The following is a 21,276-nucleotide window of genomic DNA, read 5'->3' on the forward strand; positions in this document are numbered from 1 at the left end:
ATGCTGCTAGTCTCTGTCTGGTGCGTCCTGCTAATAAGCGACCTATCTTCTCACTTAGTTCGTAGGCAACTTCCCTCTTAGTTAAATAATTCTCTGCTGCTTTTTTTTGAGATGCTTTCTGCCGCCTCCGCTCTAAGAGCCACTATTTTTAATAAATGATCTTCTATTGGTGCCTTTTCTCTTATATCCCGGACCAGTTCCTCCTCTGTCCTTAACAACTTTTGGTAAACCTCCTTAATTTTAACTCTTGTCTTTTTCTGGGATGAGAACATATAGCTCATCGTCTCGCCCCTAACCCCAGCCTTAAAGGCGTCCCATACTACTCAGAGAGGAGCCGTACCTTTATTAATTTCCCAATAGGTCCTGATCCAATCAGTCATGTAGACCCTATATCCTTCATCCTTCAAAAGGGCTCTATCAAATGTCCACTGCATATCTTTCCGCCGTGTCTGACCCATTCTAATAGTTAAAATCAGAGGGCTATGGTCCGAAACAATACGAGGTTGTTTTTCTATTTGTGCCTCTGCCATCAGGGAGATTGAAATCAAAAAGTAGTCCAATCTTACAAGTACCTTATGGGGAGCCGAATAAAAGGTACTACCATTGATACCAGGGTTCAACTTAATCCACGGATCGACTAAGGAATTATTTAACACCATATCTGACAGTGCCCTATGTGTTCTCTTTTTCCTCCCTGCGTAGGTCCTCCCTGACTGTACAAATGAGCTACTGAGATCGTGAATATTAAAGTCCCCGCAGCATATAATTGGTTCGGGCCATAATGCCAACTCAGTATCTAAAAATTGGAAAAGTTCGGGGTCATCTTCTGTCGAACCATACACAGAAACTATGGTACATTTTTCTCCCTTTAAATTTATTTCCACTACCCACCTTCCCCATTGATCTTCCATTTTCCTTATCACCTCCACGTCAGTGGATCTCCCTAGTACAGCCACCCCCCTATGTTTCGTCCCTTGCTTAGTATTTGCTAACACGGCAAACCCTAGGTGGTCCATAAGACAGCCCTTAGAAGCTTCAACATGTGTTTCTTGGAGGCAAACCAAATCCAACTTAAATGTCCTAAGTAATGCCGCAACCCTAAGTCTTTTACCCGGATCGTTGAGTCCACAGATATTGATAGTAGCAATCCTACAAGTCATTAAAATACGTCATAGGTTTTGACCAACTTTGCATACCTTACTCGATCTCTCACTTTGCTTTGCAGGTGTATCTGATAAATATCACGTATCCTTTTCCTTATGTCTAGTACGTTTTGTATAATATGAACTCCCTGCGCGATAACCTGTGCTCTCCTGTGCTGCTTCTTAGACCCTACCTCACCTTTTTTTCCCTTTTTACCCCTCTTCCCCCCCCCCCCCTGATCCCCCTACCTCCCCCCGACCCTCCCTCTGTCCTCTGCCCCCCTCCCCCCCCCCTTTACTGGCAAATAGGTCCAAGAGACCTATGTGTAGCCGCGAAAGTTTGTGTGGATCGCTCCTCGCTCTCCCCCCTGTGCCTGACCCCCCATGCATCATATACCTCTCCACTATATCCTTATCTTAACTATTTTACTTTTTGTGTGTGCTATCCCCTTAATACTAATCCAAGCGGCAGTGTAACTATATCTATAGTCTTCCTCTACCAGTGCATACACCCCTCTCCATCGTGTTCCATGCCCCTAGGATTTAAACATTTCTCTATTTTCTCAACCCCCTTTCTGTGATTTAATCTCCTCTAAAAACTGTTGGGCCTTAATCTCAGAAGAGAAGATATTCATTCTGCCCTTGGAAACTACCTTAAGCCTTGCGGGAAATAAGAGAAACGCCTCAGCCCCCAGAGCCTGAAAAGGTTTGATAAGCTGTCTGAGTCTCCATCTTCTCTCTACTGTTACGTGGCAGAAATCTGGCCTGGCGAAGAAGGTGTTTCCCTCAAAGGACCTTTTCCTGTCGGGTCTAGCCTTATCCATAATTTCCTCCCTGAGCAGGTAATTCCCAACATATATCAGGATAGCTCTAGGGAATGCCTGTTGACCTGCCTGCCCCTCGCCCCCTTGGCCTTTTCTGATGGAAAAGGGGAATCTGTGGGCTCGTTGAATCTCTCTTTCCCACTCCCACTTTGATTCAGGGAAAGCACCTCTCAGCAAGTTGACCACAAAATGCATAATGTCATCTCCATCTTTTCCTTCCGCCACACCCAAAATACGAATGTTATTCTGCCTCTGACGGTTTTCGAACTCCTCCAACTTCCATTGTAAGTCGCTAGTCAGTTTTTCCTGCTCCAGTTTAAAATCCTGCCATGCCCCAAAGTCATCTTCTAGTTTTCCAGTCCGCTCCTCCACCTCGGTCACCCTCTCGACGACCCCTTCAAGTTTATTGACCTTCTTGAGGGTATTGTGTATTTTTTTTTGTTGCTTGTCTAGCCCTTCGACTTTCTGACCTTGCTTCCTCTTGCATCTGCTTAAGTGTGGCGCAGATCATATTGAAGGGGGCCAGATACTGCGCAGAAATGGGGGTGTTATCTAAAGACTGTGAGTTACCTTCCTCTAAGTAAGATTGCGACGTTGCTGAATAGTCCCAATCTAGCTTCTTCCCCCCTACTGTAGGTGACTCCGATCTTTAATCATGCCTTCTGCCCTTTACCCTTCTCTTTTTCTGCGTAGTCTCTTTCGTGGATGAGTTTGATCCAGAGGTTGTTTCTCCGTCTAACTCCCCCTCCTCTGAGGTGTCGTCGCTTGTCTGGGTGATATCCGTATCTTCATTGACTGAGAAAAAACATTCCCCATCAACCGAGGCTCCCTCTCTCTTCTCCAACCCAATAGTTTGTTATCTGCGGTCAACGCGGTACTCTTACCTGCTAAATGAGGGTTGGTGGGATCGTTATTTGTTTCTTTCCCCCTTTTACTACCCATCTCAGCCTCTAGCTGTATAAGCGCCTCCATCATGTTCATGCGTTCAGTAGTCCTGGGTGTATGTGAACCCCCAACTGCGTCCGGTATTGAGCTATTACTAGGCCCCTTTGCCACTTTCAATCCACTGGAATTAGGCGATATGGGTTGCATTACCTTAGTCGCTGTGGCTCCTGCGTTGCCTTCTGTGTTACCTCCGCCACCGTCACAGCTACTAGCGAGTGCCGCTGCCGAAACTCGAGGTTGCCTAGCGACGGATGCCTCCACGCCGGGAGCGTCTACCGTTGCGTCCTCGAGGACGTTCATACTCTCGGATTGCTCCGTGCCCGGCTGGGGACTTTTCCTGAATACGAACACCTCCTTCAGGGTAGGCTGCCTTAATGTCGCTTCTTTTCCTTTGATTGTGCCTTGGCCTATTCCTGTAGAAGTGTCTTTAACGGAATGATCCGTATCTAGCCCAGAGCGGGGTCGATCGGTGCTTTCTGCTAACGCTGAGTCTGGTTTTGAACATACCTCCGCGTTCTCCGCTGGTTTTGTCCCTTTCTCAAATCTCTTCCTCCTTTGAGCAGGTATTACCTTCCGTATAGCACCTAGACCCCGCTGTTGTAATCCCGGGGGTGGATCGTTGCTGTTTCTTCTGGAATCTGCATGAATGCCTGTGTCGCCCGACTCTCGCTGCTTTGCTAGTGTATCCTGCTGTGTTTTTGTTTTATCCCTCTCTTTGTCTTTGTTGGCTTTCGTTAAACGTGCCGGCATCCTCACTAATTGTGCACGGACCAGAGCCTCCCACTTGGTTACTCTTATGAAAAACCGGGTGATGTGGGCTTTAGAAGTAGGGTATTTTGTGCAAATCCTGGTCAGACCTGCCTGCAGCCAAATAGCCAAATCCATGGGAGAAGTATATAGTCCTTATACAGCAGCCATCAGGTATCTTGGGGAGAGAGGTCTGGAGCGACTTCTCACCACAACCTCACGGCGGCCATCTTGCCCCAGGACCTCAGCTTTTTAGTTAGATTTTTCTCTCTATTGAACTTTAAAAAGTAAGCCAGCAAACAGTGAAGAGCGCAAATATTGGCCACAATTCAGTGGTTTTATCCATGTCCAAGTTGTAAATGAGATTATTTTCCGTATTTCAAGAATCTACAATGAACTGTCTTGCTCTTGGATGTGGTATTACTGCTTACAATTACTTTTTTTTTTGTTGAAAAACCTTTATTAGCATTTCAACCAATAACAAGTATGGGCCTACAACCCCCCGGGGCCGGCCGCTAAGCAGTCAAAGCAACAAAGATCCAATGTTGACACAGGCAGAACCTCGGGGAGCAGAATCTCCATGCTAATATATTCTCGGCCAGTGAATGGCGCAAGTAGGACACCAGGATTAAGAAGGCTTTCATTTTATAATAGGGAAAGACGAAAGGATCAGGTGCCAAACAATTTCCCAGCAGCGAAAAATGGCAGGCAGAATAACAAACGTAAACAATAAACGGCAATCTATCGAGTCAATGGCGCTAAAACAGGAAGTGCAGGATGTAGAGAAGTGTCATGACCAGTTGCGCCTGCAGTCCCATGCCCTAAAGCCCAGAAAACACCCCGGAAATTGTGGCACACATGAAAAAGCAATGCTTCACAACAAAGGAGTTGTACCACGCTGATCCCAGAAAGAAAAACAAAGAAGAATCAGAGAAAAAAAAAAAAAAAAGAGGCCATGGAAAAAAAAAAGGGGGGTAAAGACTAAAGAATCCCCTTCCCCAACCCCCCACCCTGCACCTCTGCAGATGAGTACGGCCCCCACCCCCAGCAGTGTGCCTGTCGCCCTGGAACCAGACCCGAAATATAGAAGAACAGAGAAAAGGGAGTAAGAAAAGAACCCCACCAGACGGGGGGGGTAGAGGGAGTATTAATAAACTGGAGGAGGGCCTTCAAAACATGCCCCCGGCTTCTCCCTCCCGCACGGTAAGTTTTCCCCAAGGCAAACAGTAAGCAGCACAAAATCGACCATGTCAAAGAAAGATGGGGAGCATTATGCACCAATTATACTAATAGCTATGCCATGAGAGCACGCAACCCCTGAGCCCGCCCGTCTACTAGATGACCACCCCTGAAGGATCCGCCTTATCCTTGACCACTCTTTGCAAATCTGCCCATGCATACCCCTCGACCCAGCGCCATGTCCAATGTTACAAGGTAAAGGAGTGTCCAAAAACGACTGGGACGCGACGCACACAGGTGGGGTGGAAGTCTTTGAGTACCAACACAGTCCGCATCATGGAGTGACATCTTTCCCAGTGTTGCCCCAGGATCTGCACTGCACACAAGGTCCAGGAAGGCGGAATCAGCCAGAGCAGACAACTGTTGCTTGAATTTTCCCTGGGTCGCCGGAGGCCGTGCACGGGACGAGGCCACCACCTCCCACTCAGGTCCAATACCTCCGGAACAGATCAGACCCACAGCCAGCCGATCACACGGAAGCATACTGTCCGGAGTTTCCAGCTGTTCATTAATCTCAGGGGTGGCCGCGACATTGTCCTCCTGTGTGCATTGTGGGAAGTCCCTGTGTACCTGAGGACAGGCAGGCCGCAACTGTCCCGACGCTGATGCCACACCATCGAGCTTACTCCCCAAGACCCCGATGCCATAAACCAAGGTGGAATGAAGGGCACCGAGAGCCTCGAGGAGGTCGCCGTACCCCAGCACAGCTCTCTGCGATCGCTCCGCCACACTCCCAAAAGTCACACACTCCCAATCCTGCTGTGACCCGGTGGACAGGATGGTAGGCCTCATCATAACAAGATGGCCGCCGGGTAGGCCCGACCCGTATTGGGACTGGGACCCAGGGACAAGCGCCTCAAGGTCCACGTCGCTGGAAACAGGGTTCCGGGGGCAGGCAAAAATTATCCGTTGTGTGGTCACTGGCAACAGTCGTCCCCACCACGGACCAGCGCCCGCGAAAATCCGGGAGCAGCCCGCAAGAATCAGGGCGAGTTACGGGCGGCGTCCGGACAGCTCACCGTCAAAGGCAGGGGCAATCACCGGATAATCTCAGAATTGCCACCCCGGGCATGCACTCGGTCCGCTACGCTTAGCGGTAGGGACGACCACGGCGAAATGTAAGCCGAGGTGTGCACCGCTCCGGTGGTCCGAATCCACCCAGTCACCACAGGCCGCTGTTGTTGAACTGCCACCCGGCCAAGGCGTCCACTCGAGGTCCTGGCTCCAGGGCTGCACGGGCCGCAAATTTCAAAGGCACATTTCTCCGGCGGTACCGCCGCCAGAAACTTCGGAGTCACACGGTCGGTTGCCGCTCTCATTCACAAATACGAGCGCGTAGCGCAGGCTGAGGATCTCATGCAGGATATCCGTGCGGGATGCGGAGGTTCACGGAGCCGGGAGTCTACGCTGCCGTCCCGGTCGCCATCTTGGCTCCTCCCCCTACAATTACTTTTGACAAAGATTTGTGTTTAGGTACTGTAGGTGTACTGTGAGTAGGTACTGTTACATATGGAGTAACACTTGGCTGTCAGCAGGGATGTGTAGGAAGCTGGCTCTTTATATAGTATACCAAAAAGAGGTATGCCGTGTAAAGAGTCCAGGTATCCTTTGAGTGGAGAGAGTCTTGCTCTAGCAATCCTCTGGGGTTTGGGGAGGATGCACAACTGCAGGACGAGCCGGGTCTTTGCAATTCACGAGACTCTGTGCGGTGAGCAGGGTTTTGTGCCAAAAGTTCAGAGTAGTCTTCAGTTCTCACAGGGTCCGCTCTTTAGTGTCCTATTCTTTTCAGTCAGTGGAATCTGAAGTTCTGTATTCAGGGAGCCACCTAAATACTACATTTAGAGGAGTTAGGGGAGTGGAGAGTCGTAGCCAATGGGGTATGTATCTTTGGTATCACTATGCCCACTATATGACCACTTCCTGTGGGATGTGGACATAACCCTGCCTCAATTTTGTAAATTCTGCTATCACCAAGATGATGGAATTTTCCTATAGTGGGGTACATCTGGCAACTCACCTTGGGGGATAAGCTGTTCTGGGTGTGCTCCATGTCCACTTGACATACTAATTTTCCGCCTGTCTTGGTGCCAAATGGGCCTCTGGGCAGGTGGTGGCATCTCCGAGGTCTGGGGGATGCTGGGGTTGCATATCGAAGGCGGCGTGGTGTTGAAGCCTCCGGCCTATATATGCTGACTACTAGCCCTCCTGTTTGGAGGAGGTGCGAGGAGCTGCAAAACACCTCCTTTCAGGCATTGTTCCTGACCTCTGAGAGCGGGGCTCTCACCTCCTAAGGGGTCACAAATATGTCTTTGCTGTCAGGCTGGATTGCACACTAGTAGTAGGTTTCAGAGGGTACATCTGGGTACATATATTAACAAATCCATCACTGGAATCGGTTTATTAATACGAGATGTTTGATACCAAACATCTTTGGTTTTAGTGAAGCCATCATGTAGCTGGGGAACTCGTAATCACCAGTGCCCAGTACATAAACTCAAGGTGGCTTTCCTGCTGACTGGTAATGTCCAAGATTCGGCTTGCACATCACAGTGGCATATCTGCTCATGCAGATATGTCCTCGCATGCAATATTATGCACCCTGCCTTGGGGCTGTAAGGCCTGCTGTACGGGTGACTTGCATATATTGCATGCAGTGTCTTCGGGCATGGCACCCAGGAGCTGTGCCATGTTGTGTTTTCACTTCTCTGTGCCATGTCATGCTGCATGCAATGGCTGTCTGTATGAGTGTGCTTAGGGGTCCCTTAGGGTGGCACAATCGATGCTGCCACCCTTGGGGATCCTCTTAAGTACCCATGTCCCAGTACCAGGGGTACCATTTACTAGAGACTTACAGGGGTGCTAAATGTATTACCAATTGGAGGAACAATTGTACAGTTTATGGGGAAGATATTGTATTGGGGATCTGCACAACTGGAGCGCCGTGCACTTTCCTTCAAAATTGCATCAAAAAGGGGCACTTTCCTGCAGTATGTATGCAGATGTAATTGCTTTTTTGGATAGTATGAGATTCATGTTTCTGTGTTATTTACTTTTTCAGGTATGGAGTCCGCAGGACAGGCAGGCCATCCTTAGTGCCTTAGCACAGCTGTTGCTGGACAAAGAATGCACCTTGCTGATTAGCCGCCAACTTCGCCCATTGCTTCTCGATTTGTTGGAGAGAAATGCTGTTGCCATTAAAGGAGCTGGCCAGATCAATCATGACCTGCACGAGAGGCTGTGTGTTGCAATGGGCAAGCTGATCACCAGCCATCCAGATGTGCTTCCGTGAGTGGCGTCTTGGTTTATTTCTCTTATCTACATTGTTAAAATTTATTTTGCAGGGTTATGTTTGTGTGTTGTACCACGATCAGACAGAAGCACGTGTACTTTCACTCAGGCTGTCCTCCTTTCAGTCCCTTATCCAGCTCTCAATCCTTTAAAAATTTTTTTTTTTTAACAATTTTATTGACATTTTACAGATAATACAATATACATAACAACCCCCTTTCTTGATAGCTTGCGTCTCACCTTAAGAACAGTCAATGGCGTGTACAGTGAATCCAAGTACAATATAAAGGTTCAACCAGAGAATCGTCTCATGATGTATAAAAGCAATCTCAGTCAATGGAGACAACTAAACATCGTAATTATTAAATGTTGGCTAATCTCCCCCGCCCCTCCCCAATGTCTCCTAATCACACATTCTCTATGACATACTTTTATTGGCTGTAGAGGTCCGGTAGCAATCTGTGAATAACTAGCTTCTTTGAAGTATGTTTCCCTAATGATGGTGTGGACGGTTATTGAGGCCAACCTAATGGCCTTGAATCGTTTTAAGGGTAACCTACCTTTGGACCAAATGTATAGCTCCTAGTTGTATTGTTGAAGCTGTTTTGCATGTTCTTTCAGTTTGGATTAATTCTCAGAAAGGGGGCCCTTGTGAACAAACAGTTTGCTTGCTCATATAAACACCATTTATAATGTATTCCTAATATCTGGATATACAACATCCGCTTTTAGGAAATTTCTCACATATGCCTTTGTGTTCAAAATTTGCACTTGGACTTGAGCTAAATAATTTACAAACGTTAGGTATAATTTACATCCCCAGGCAATGGCCTTGTGCCCTGAACTGACAATAAAAATCATGAATGAATGAAGACTGAATAAAACATTTGACGTGAACGATTAACTGAAAGGATGACACAATGATCTGAACTGAACGCTCACTGCTAACAAAATGCATTGTGCTAGATGTTATGAGTTTGAAGTCCATCAGGGTAGAGTCTCCCTTTTTATTCGTAGTAAATTAAGTTATGTAAAGTGGGGAATGTCAAAATCTACCACCCGCAGTGCTTAGAAACTGCAGAAGTGCGGTATGAATTGCGATATAAAACAGGTTATTAGGGCATGTCTGCTGTACTGTCTGAAAATGAAGATGTATATGATTTATTGTGTTTTTGTTAAGTTTTTTTTTTAAAGCTTTTTTTAATTTTTTTACTAGATGTTCATAGGGCAGCTCGCTCCTGTGTGTTATACAAGAGGTGATTTGTCAGTCACTTTTCAATAGTACTGTGTTGGTTAGACCTGTTTCTGGCGGGTTGGAGGGCAGCCTGCATCATGTTTTTGGGAACATGTTGTTTAACCGCCCACATAGGAACACTCTTCACCCATCTTTTCCCTGTGTGCTCCTTGGTACTCCTCAGACTGAGGTGCCTACTAACCGGTTTCCTCGGAGCATAAAGTGTACGCTTGCAGCATTGTTTTTATTCAAACTGAAAGACAATTGTTGCCCATCCAGCCTACTCCCTAGACAATCAACAGCGCAAAAAGATGAAATAATTGATAACTACTCTGCTATTTAAAATGTGTAATATAATTGTTTCTTGTTTCTTCTGTGAAAGGTTTGCCTTGCGCTATTTTAAAGGGAGTTTGCCGGTGTTTCAAAGGCTTTTCCTGGAGAGTTCTGATGCAAGCACAGTACGTTATGGCCGCAAGAGGATGAAGCTCCGTGACTTGATGGAGGCTGCCTACAGGTTCCTGCAGCATGACCGCAACTTTTTCAGTGAGATATGGGACTGGAGTGTGTGTGTGCCGCTGCTGAGGAGTCATGACACCTTGGTGCGATGGTAAGTTGTACTAAAGATACATTTGGCAGTGCTGAAATCTCTTAATGTCACTAGATGCTGATACACTTCAAACTGATTTTGCGTTAACAACCCTTCGAGGCTGTGAGGATTATGTATTTAAGTGATCACGTTATCTGACACTATTGTACCCCTGATGAAAGAGCCATCCAAATGCAGTCGGGTAGACTAAAGTTGGACTTTAACTTAAAAAACAAAAAAATAAAAACCGTTAATGGCTAGATCCTTTCTAATGCCAGTGATGTACATTGCCATGGACTTCACCTCCCTAATTATAAATGTAGCTCATCAATATTAGTAGAAGTCATTATACGAGCAGGTACATTTTTAATAACCTGGCAAAGAGATTGAGAACTGATGGTTTTCATCAAAATTACTATCCATTGACTAACCAGGAAGTATGATTATAGCCACCTTGCGATTAACGTGTGTTGGCGTGTGTTGTTCCATGTAACTGCAACACTGTTACATTGCTGATGACCACAGCTTCAACCGTCCGTTTCCTCGACTTGTCGCAAGTGCCTATTTTGGTTACAATTCCGCATAGAATTGGAAATTTGTCCACTAGAATTATTCACAAGCTGACATAATGTTTAGATTGATGTAGTGGAAGTTTACTGTAATGAGGTCAAGGATGTAATACATATTCATTCAAACTGATTGGTTCACCCATGCGATAATCACCGTGCATTTGGAATAGTGGTAAGCTGAATGTTCTTTCTAGTGGTACTATATTACAGATTTCATCAAAGAGCAATGCTGTTTATAAACCTAAAACACCACTCACTTGCTGTCTCAAAGAGTGTAATCATAGTGTTTGTATTTCGTGGGATGGAAGCCCCTTCACTGGTACCATACACAGTCCCTTCTAGTCCCTGCGTCTGGCATTTGTAAGTTTTCTGATCCAAACGTGGGAAATATTTTTGATGTCGGAGTAAAATCTATATTAGACATGCAGTGTAATATGCAGTAGGAACTAATCCTTGATTTTCAGATGAGACTCCTGAGAAAGAGTTGCCTTGATATGGGAGATGTACATTAATACCATAATGTACTACAAACGCACATGATGCCACCAACACATGCATCCACCAACCCTTACAGGTACCCTTTATACACAAGCCGTTGGGTATAGCAGGAATATGTCTTTGGTTGGGAACATAGGACGTAAGACTCAAAATAGTTGTAGAGTTTTTCAGCACAGGCTGAAAGGTACAAATAGCTAGAAAGCAAATCCAAAAGAGACCCCTTGTGAAAGATGTAACCCTTAAATAGAGATTTAAAAAGAAAACTTGCTAGCCAGTTTTTTACTGCCTTCAAATCCTGCTAGATGCATACATTGATGCCCTGGGTACCCTGTCAGCCATCTTTCTGATTAGTAACGTAGAATCCTAAAATTGGGTGTTTCTATGTGTATCTACATATGTTGCTTTTAAGCGCCAGTCCACATACCCGGCCAATCTACTCACACCACCATCACATTTTGTTTTAACGGCTGAAACAAAACACCTTGCAACCAGAACAGGTATCAAACTGGGTGTTCGTAGTGCAAGCTACTCTTGTGTACACATCCCAGCTAAGGCACACGGCAGCAACTAAGTAAGCATTCCTCACATACATAACAGAACAGATACAGCCATTGAAGCAGTGTCCGCTTCCCTTGTGGAAATAAGACTGACGGCATCTGGGGCACAAATGCAGTCATTTCACACACTAACAGAAAGGGACAGCGCTGGCAGCAACAAGTCTGGCCCTCCTCCCCCATACAAAGAACAGGTCCAGCACTATACTGCAAGTAGTATAAGGTTTACTGACCGAGCATATACAGTTAGCAGCAGTGCAAGCTATATTGTCTCCACAGAATGACAAAGTACAGCACTAACATAAACTGTGAAGCTTTTCTAACTTGGAGAACCGCACATACGGAATAACAGTGCAAGCATATTTATTTTTGATGATAATTTTATTAAACGTCCACAGGACCAGCACATGCATATACCGCTTATTTGGTAATGGCTGCAAGTGCCAAAGTACCATTTATCTGAGAAATGTGAAGGTGGCAAAGAGCAGCTCGGTAATCTAATGCTCCTCACCGCAGTTTAACAATAAAACAAGTGGTTGAGTAAAAAGTGAACTGATGCAGTAGTCCAGGCAGTGATGTCTTCGGGGCGATGCTTGTGTCCAACTGTAAGTGTTCCTCATGTGCAGGGGCCACGCTCCGATCTCTTGCCACATATGTCTCCAAGAAGAGACCTTGTCTTTTGTACTGGTCTGTGAAGTGAGGCGACGTTGCCTCCTAATGGTACAGATTGTTGATATCCATATAGTGGTGATGCAGCTAAATGTCGTAATTCACAGTTAAGTGACCCAATGGCTGAAGTAGCCTAACCCATGGGCTCATGCTGTAAGTTGTGGTGGAAAGGAACAAAATGTGAATGACAGCTGGACAAACCAGTGGAAGATGAAGGTTGACTCAAAGTCCTTCTGTAAGTCTAGTGCACATTATCTTTTTACGAAAAACACAATAGTCAGTTTGGTGAGACCGCTAAAACGCCTCAAGGGCCAAACCTAAAAACAAAGAACTGCAGCTGAGTTTTGTAGTGTATTTGTTCCATACATTAGTAAAATATCCGTTCCAGGATTTTACTTAGCATTTTTGGCATCCCAATTTTGATTCAGGGCTCCAACTACCAGAATTCAATGTAAATATTCGAATGTAACAGTTTCTGCTATTGGGAAACACCAAAGCTATCTTGAGAACTCTTGTTAAGTTGAGAATGTAGACCCATGTTTTCAAATGGCTTGGCAAGATCTTTTGGATTTTAGAGCCCATACACACACTGTAGTTTCTGCTCCCATGAAGCAACCCTAACAAGTAAGCAAGCATTGGCAATGCCTATAAATTTGGCTTACCTGTAATTTCAACATTAGACACAGAGTGGTGCCATTGATCTACATGCAGGACATTTCTGTGGGCACTTCACCGACAACATAATATTTTCTCCATCTGTGATATACAGTGGCTCTGTAATTACGGATGGCAATAGTGCTGAAGCTAAAGAGTTTGTAGCCAACCCTTAAAATGGACCATGTATTGTTTGGCTGGTTAGGGTCTCCTTATTTTGAGGCAGCAAGCCTGACTTCCTCACCTTCCGTCAATCCCCTCCACCTCGTTTTTTAGGTTGAGCATTCGAGACCTCTTGTATATACTTTAGTATATACGTACATGTGTATGCACTTTGTGGGCTCTGGAGATCAACCCTAGAACTGGTCTGCTTCCGCTAGGGGACTTCCTTTCTGTTCGACTACCCGTATTTAACTGTCTTGATAGAAAACGACCAGTAGATGTCAGTAAAATACCAGTAAAATACCAGATTTGCTTTCTGCTGAGCGGCTTTATTATTTTTATTTTTTCTGGCAACTTTCTCTATTTAACTTTCTTGATAGAAAACGACCAGCTGAGGTCAGTAAAATACCAGAATCACTTTAGCATCCTCTATAGAAATTGTCTGCCACGAGCACCCGTAGACGACAATATTTTTTTCAAATCTTGTATTTTCAGTGATATGACCACCGATGGCCCTGATTTTATATTAAAAAGAGCGCTTTAGACTATACCATTTCCAGCTGCAAGGCAATATTTCTCTCCATGTGTTCCCATACCTGGCCTGTCACGCAGTTTGGGGCTTACTTTCCCTCTATGTTCAAGAACAGTTGGTGTTTCAGCACCCAAGCTAATGTGCTACATAGCTAAATACATATAAGGTCCCAAAGGCGAGACCGATTGCTTTGAAAATGCTTGTTTCCTACAGCCACGGCTTCTTCTGCTACTCATCCGCAGGGGGTTGCTGGATGTCTTCTCTCTGCTTCTGTAGACAGTCCTGACACATTGCAAGAAATCACTCTGAAAAATTCTTCTTGATCTTCAGTATTTTCTTGTTCCTCAGACGCACACGGCTTACTGAATTGATCATTTTTGCAAACCTACATTTTTTTTGTTCTGAATTTTATTCGCTTTTTGGGTAAAGCAATACAAGCACTGAAACACAAAATGTCGATCCATGGAGAGTTCGAGTAGCACAGCAACAACAATACAGCATACAGAGGTGATGTTGAGGTATCTTGTATGGATAACGTTGAGTCAGGCGGTTGAGTAAAATTTTGTTATAGGAATGGTTACTGCAAGTAACGGTCGAGAGTGAACTCATTCCGAAAACAAACAAAACAGTTGGTGTGCTCTTCAACTGAGGGTATGATCGACACAGGAAACCTAGTCAGAGTTCTCTTAGAGGAAGTAGGCAGATAGAAGTTAGGGGGGCGGGAGATGATGGAGCCATCTGAACTGCGGGTAAGCTGCCACAATCTAGGTGGAATATGACCGTGTAGCAGCGTCGAAGATACCCTTTATGAGGGTGACAAGTTGTGAATGAAGAAGTCTAGTGTTTCCCATATGGTCTGCGATGTAACAGGATTGCTTTTGTCATGTGATTGGGATATATGTATACATCTAAGATGCGACCCACGCTCACCATGTATGGTAAGAGATATTGTTACAGGATTTCCAGTAGGACGTAAGGGGCAATAGTGAGTAGCAGATCTTGTAGAGCAAGGTCTGAGCATGGGAATTCGATAGGTGGCACAGCTGAGTGTAGACATAGGATTATCAATGGGAAGTTCAGTAGGATTTAGGCTTAAACCTTTATTAAATTGGGAAGAGATGTCTGCCCAAAAGTAAAGGCAGGCACATGAAAAGAACATATCAATCAATCAGGGCATTTGTAAAGCGCACTACATACCCGCGAGGGTCTCAAGGCGCTAGGGGGAGAGGGGAGGGGGAAGCTGCTACTGTTCGAAGAGCCTGGTCTTGAGAAGTCTTCTGAAGGTTAGAAGGTCTTCGGTCTGCTGCAGGCGGATGGGTAGGGTATTCCATGTCTTGGCGGCGAGGTGGGAGAATGATCTGCCGCCGGCGGTCACTCTTCGGATGCGGGGGACGGTGGCGAGGGAGCGGAGCTGGCGGGTCGGGGTGTAGCGGCTGAGTCGGCTGTTGAGGTACATTGGTCCGGTGTTGTGGAGTGCCTTGTGTGCTGGGGTGAGGAGTTTGAAGGTTATCCTCTTGTTGACAGGGAGCCAGTGTAGGTCTCTCAGGTGGGGTGTGTTGTGGCTGTGGTGAGGGATGTCGAGGATCTGGCGTGTGGAGGCATTCTGGATGCGTTGAAGCAGTTTCAGGAGTTTGGCCGGGCCTCCTGCGTAGAGTGCGTTTCTGTAGTCCAGTCTACTGCTGACGAGGGCCTGGGTGACCGTCCTTGTTTCGGTGGGGATCCACTTGAAGGTCCTGCGAAGCATGCGGAGGGTGTTGACCTGCTTCGTCATGGAGAGGGTAGAGTCGAGGATGACCCCTAGGTTGCATGCGTGGTCGGTGGGTGTTGGTGGTGTTCCTAGTGCAGTTGGCCACCTGGAGTTGTCCCAGGCCGATGGGGTGGATCCGAGGATGAGGACCTCCGTCTTGTCCGAGTTCGGTTTCAGTCGGCTGTTCCTCATCCAGTCGGCGACGGCCTTCATTCCTTCGTGGAGGTTGGTTTTGGCGGTGTGGGGGTCCTTGGTGAGGGAGAGTATCAGCTGGGTGTCGTCGGCGTAGGAGATGATGTTGAGGTCGTGCCGTCGTGCGATGTGGGCAAGTGGTGCCATGTAGACGTTGAACAACGTTGAGCTGAGGGATGAGCCTTGGGGTACGCCGCAGATGATCTCGGTGGCTTCAAGGCGGAAGGGGGGGGAGGCGGACGCTCTGTGTTCTGCCGGAGAGGAAGGAGGAGGTCAAGTTCAGGGCTTTCTCTTGGATTCCAGCGTCGTAGAGGCATGTTCGTAGTGTGTGGTGGCAGACCATGTCGAAGGCGGCTGACAGGTCCAGGAGGATGAGGGCCGCGGTTTCTCCGTTGTCTAGCAGGTACCTGATGTCATCGGTGGCGGCGATGAGGGCAGTTTCGGTGCTGTTTGCTGTGGAACCCGGACTGGGACGGGTCCAGGATGCTGTTCTCCTCGAGGAAACTGGTCAGTTTGTTGACTGCCTTTTCGATGATCTTCGCCGGGAACGGGAGCAGGGAGATGGGTCAGAAGTTCTTGAGGTACTTGGGGTCCGCCTGGGGTTTCTTGAGTAAGGCATTGATCTCTGCGTGCTTCCAGCTCTCCGGGAAGGTTGCTGTCTCGAAGGAGATGTTGATGGTTTTCCGGATATGGGGAGCGATGGTGCTGCTGGCTTTGTTGAAGATGTGGTGTGGGCAGGGGTCTTCCGGGGATCCGGTGTGGACGGTGTTCATGATCTTGATGGTGTCGTCATCGTTGATGTTGGTCCAGGAGATCAGGCGGTTGGTGCGGGTGGTTGTCGTGGGAGCGAGGGTCTCAGTGGTTGCCGGGGTGGTGACAGCGTTGAAGCTGTCGTGGATGTCTGCGATCTTGCGATGGAAGAAGGTGGACAGCGAGTCGCACAGGTCTTGTGAAGGTGGGATGTCGTTGGTGTTGGAGCTGGGGTTGGAGAGTTCCTTCACAATGTTGAAGAGCTCTTTGCTGTTGTGTGCGTTGTTGTCTAGGCGGTCTTCGAAGGAGGTCCTTTTGGCGGATCTGATGAGGTGGTGGTGTCTGCGGGTGGCGTTCTTGTGGGTGGTGTAGCTTTCCGGTGTTCGTTCACGGATCCAGTTTTTTTTTTAGTTTTCGGCAGGTTCGCTTGGAGGCCTGGAGGTCTTCGGTGAACCAGCTGGCTTTCTTGCTAGTGTGGGTGTTGGAGGGCATCTTGATGGGGGGGCGAGGGTGTTGGCGCAGTTGTTGATCCACTGTTTGAGGTTACGAGCAGCAGTGTCGGGGTCAGTCGGATCTGTGGATGGGTTCCGGGCGAGGGAGGTGGAAAGCTGGTCTTCGGTGACTTTGCTCCAGCAGCGGTGCGGCATCTGTTGGGTGCGGTGGTGCGTGGTGGGTTCCGGAAGGTGAAGTGGATGCAGCGGTTATCGGTCCAGTGGAGCTCGGTGGTGTGGTTGAAGGAGACGTGGGAGCTCCGAAGCAACAAGCATTGGCATAGCCAGTATGTCTCACCTTTGGGACCTTATAAGTGTTTAGCCATGCAACAGGTGATGTTGTTGCACCAAGGATATTGTGCTGCATAACTAAATACTTATAAGGTCCCAAAAGCGAGACCTATTGGCTATGCCAATGCTTGTTTTGTTATGGTGGGGGGGATAACATGAGAACAGGAGGGAGAGACGACATGGAAAACAGGCGGGAGGAAAAAGTAAACACTGACAAAGGGGGTGGGAGAGAGCAGAGGGACGGTGAGAAATACTGGACGGATCCAGCGACAAAAGATGCACTAGGCAGAATTCTCTAACAAAAAGAAAAGAATAGCTCCAAAAAAGGGCCAGCAGTGGAAGGACAAGTACTTGGGTCATTCTCCAGGGGTGACCCACACTTAGGTAGAGGAAGTGGCGCTGACCAGCAGGGATGCAAGCATTTGAGAGTGGCATGAAGCCAACCACTGGTAAGTAATGGGCAGCATCCATGCTCACTGATCGTAAACAAAATGTCTTGGAAACAGTGCGTGCGTGGTCTAATCGAGACCCAAAAAAGAATAGGTGTATAATATTCAGAAATATTTAAAAAGCATTAATAGAAACATGAGGAGTGAATAATAATGAAAAACACAGTCAACAGTTTTTTTAAAGTATCGCGGAGGCCCCCCGATACCTTGGGACCCGTGTCTACCACTCCCTGAACGACATTTAAAGGCAATCACCGTAGGGCACTGGCCGGCATTAGGTCAGTGGTCGGATTCTGGAGGAGCCTCCCATTAGCCCCGATCGGCGTGTGGCTCTAGCCAAAATGATAATAGTCCCGTGCCAGTTCTATATAGCAATCACTTGACTTAAGACCTTAATATTGACAGGATATCCGTCTAATTAATGTGTGGATAGCAATGTACCACGATGTACAATGCGAGAAATGCAATCCAACCGAAATGTATCCTACCGCATATTGTTATTGTAAACTATAAATGCCAATAAAAATGTTTTAAAAGAAAAACATTATTTTAAAAGTATAACGTAAAGATTTCACGGTGGACAGAATCACGCGAAATTAACGTGCATCATTTCTACTTTCCTCGACAATGTGAACTAAAGGGCGAGCCCAGAAAAGGCTATTCCCCCCCCCCCCCCCCCCACCTCCCCCATTTCTTTCTTTTGAAGGAAAGTCCTTTTTATCTACCTGAGCCAGTGCTTTAAATGGGCAGGTACTGTCAGGTACGAGTATCTGCACTTCTATATTTCCGGTATCTGCACTTCAATATTTCCGTTCACATCTGTGGCAGCAGCACATCACCTGGTCTTAATATTATCTAAACGCTCCTGAAATAAGCATTTGGCAACTAATCTGGCCAGAATGTTGGCACTCATTCATTTTTATCAAATCACGCACAGTGCATTGGCTTTCAAAGGAGTATTCGAAATTGTAATTTCATGCAACGTTTGATAGATATCCCAAGTCTCATGCAATACGTGTGAGAATAACACCGATAACTTTAAGAATCGCGTGAGACGGTTGATTCGTGTACGCGTAGGTATTTAAAATGACATTTTACTTTATTCTATTGAAATGCAGCCAGAGCGTAGTTGCTAATGACAGAGAATGTAATGGCAGTCGTACGTAACACAGGCGTTCACGCTGAGGAGCTGTACAACACAAGTGAAACGTTTGTTATGCCATGGGCACCACGTTGGCACCACGTTGGCAGTGACCGGCCATGCATCAGACCCACTTGTCCCTGATGAGGGGTTTGGAGTGAATTAAAACATGACCTGATACCACGGTAAACCTACAATCCCCGAAATACCGATCGCCCGACATGATCCAAGTACTGCAGAAACTAGCCAATAGGAAAACGTCATTTGCCTTTTATGTCATCATTTTCTCTTTCCTTGGCTTTGTTTATAAAGTTAAGAGGACTAAGTCTATATCTTTCTGCTGGATGATTGGGTAGATTAAGGGTAAGATGGCAAAAGTCGTAACCTGCCACTGTAGAGAGTACGTGCTAACTGATTAGTTTGAGTACTTATTGGATTTGTTTTGCAAGGTTGCCATCTTTGCTTCAAGCAAAATACAGAGTTTAAGCACCGAACATGAAGTGAAACGCGCCACATGTTTTATTAACAAACATAGATGCGTTAGCAGACCGGTTTACTTCGCGTGCGTCCATGAAAACACACACAAGTCGGAGGTCGCCTCGTAAAACAAGGGGAGGGACAGAAGATGTGCACGCGGGGGCTGCCTTTTCTGGAGAAAAAAAAAGTCCACAGAGTATCACGCTGCCAGTAAAGGGTCCAATACCCGCGTGCACATCTTTGTCTCCCCACGTGCACGCTGGAATCGTATCGATTCCAAAAGTCTTCTGCATGACAGAGCAGCGCATGCGCTGCTTTTCGCCAGGCCGAGACTAAAAACAGGGTACAGATCATGGGGGCACAGAAGGAGAAACTGGGCACAGATCACGGGGGCACAGGAAGAAAGAGGGCACAGACCACGGGGGCACAGAAGGAAAAAGAGGGCACAGATCACGGGGCACAGAAAGAAAAAGAGGGCACAGATCACGGGGCACAGAAAGAAAAAGAGGGCACAGATCACGGGGGTGACGATGGGAACAGAAGGAAGGAAAGGGTGCAGGAGCGAATACAGGCACAGGGGTAAGACAGACAACAGCAGTCATTGACGGCAAAAGAGAAAATGATACGGGCAGTGCAATGAACAGTAGAACAGACCTAAGGAATACCACTGGCCGCAGGAGGGCCTCAACTTACCTCAGCAGCGGCAGCTGGGGCAGGGACAGGACGCACAGGCGGTGCTGTGCGGAGGGGGAGCGACCTACCTAACAAGGTCAACATATGTTAAGCATCGCCAGTCAATGAATCACAGGACCAGCAAGTGTCAGAGTCTTTAAGTTTTAATTTGAAAAGTTTAGCGGGGGTCCAGTAGAGGAAGTGAGAAGCAAAGAACTTTGTATCAGGGAGGGTATTCATTTGGGTTGGAGTAGCCAAGGGCAAACTTTCGACAATGTGTCTGTGGCAAGTGATGTCTTTAGAAGAGCGATAAGAGGACCAATTGCTTAGTAGGGCAGAATTTCGGTGGGGGTGGTTTTATTAAGTATTTTTTAGATCTTGGGTGCAATTTGGCCCACTGTTTGAATAAGTTGAACATTTGGTAGAAAAGTTGATTTCTGAAGTGGGTCTAACATGGACACTTTCGCTTTGATTTGTAGTAAGCCCTAGATATCCATGTTCGAAAGTCCATTTTTCCTTTGTAGAGCTGCAAAGGATAATCGTTCGGAGTCCATATAAAGATCTGTTAGAAATACCTTTGGCTGCCCATATGGCACCGATGGTTGCTCAATTGGCGATCTGTTGTTCCATAATGATATGTGAAAGGATTTGTGTTTGGTGGATGCAAGGGATTTGTCCTAACTACAGTAGGACTGAGATTTATGTTTTTTTTTAACACACTTTATTGATGACTTTGACATTCCATCCAATGCAATAAGTATCATACAGAGGCAGTCTTTTGTATTTGTGATAGTTACATCACATATGTTGCAAGCAAATTCCGTACATGTTGCTCAGTGCAATAAAATAAAAGCCGAAGTACAATGTTCTCCAATGAAATCGTTGGTACTAAAATATTGTAGTCCCAGCACAAAACTTGACAATATAGAGCCTTTACGTTTCTAATTAACAATAGAAACTTATCCAACCGTGTCCCCTCCCTCCCTAACCCACCAATCCCGACTCCTGGTCTGTCTGAATTTAGCTTCCATAATAATCAAGGTAGTATGTTATAGATGTAACCCTGGGAGGACTTTAGGGCCCTTGTGTTATATTGCATGGTTCTGGGTCTCGGTACCCAAAGAGAAAGGGTCAGAGAGCGACATTGTGTATTATGGGGTTGGGGTACCTTGTGGGGGTAATAGGTCAAGTGAGTCTAGTGCGAGTAGCTTAATCTCCCAGTCCATTGAGATGGGTTGCTTTCTCAGTCCTCTCTCTTTTTCTCTGCGAAGAGCTGCACCCTCTGCCTTACCCCACTGAAGCATGTCGGCTTGCCAAGTGAATACCGCAGGACATCTGGGGGACTTCCACCTTATGGTGAGGGCTCTTACTGCTAGAATAAGGGCCAAGTCTAAAAACCTCAATTGAACTTTCTGCACCTTAG

The 21,276-nt window shown here is 46.7% G+C and overlaps 1 protein-coding gene across 1 annotated transcript in view; it reads left to right on the top strand.

Annotated features, from left to right (window-relative positions):
- Window positions 1-21,276, top strand: part of MDN1 (midasin AAA ATPase 1) — a 2,002,810-nt gene that overhangs the window by 20,727 nt on the left and 1,960,807 nt on the right. Inside the window, exons 2-3 of the mRNA XM_085611158.1 lie at window positions 7,956-8,182; window positions 9,802-10,026. Coding sequence (XP_085467284.1) covers window positions 7,956-8,182; window positions 9,802-10,026 — 452 coding nt within the window. The remainder of the gene's footprint in view (window positions 1-7,955; window positions 8,183-9,801; window positions 10,027-21,276) is intronic.

This window comes from Triturus cristatus, chromosome 6, assembly GCF_964204655.1.
Source record: "Triturus cristatus chromosome 6, aTriCri1.1, whole genome shotgun sequence".
Taxonomy (NCBI): Eukaryota; Metazoa; Chordata; class Amphibia; order Caudata; family Salamandridae; genus Triturus; species Triturus cristatus.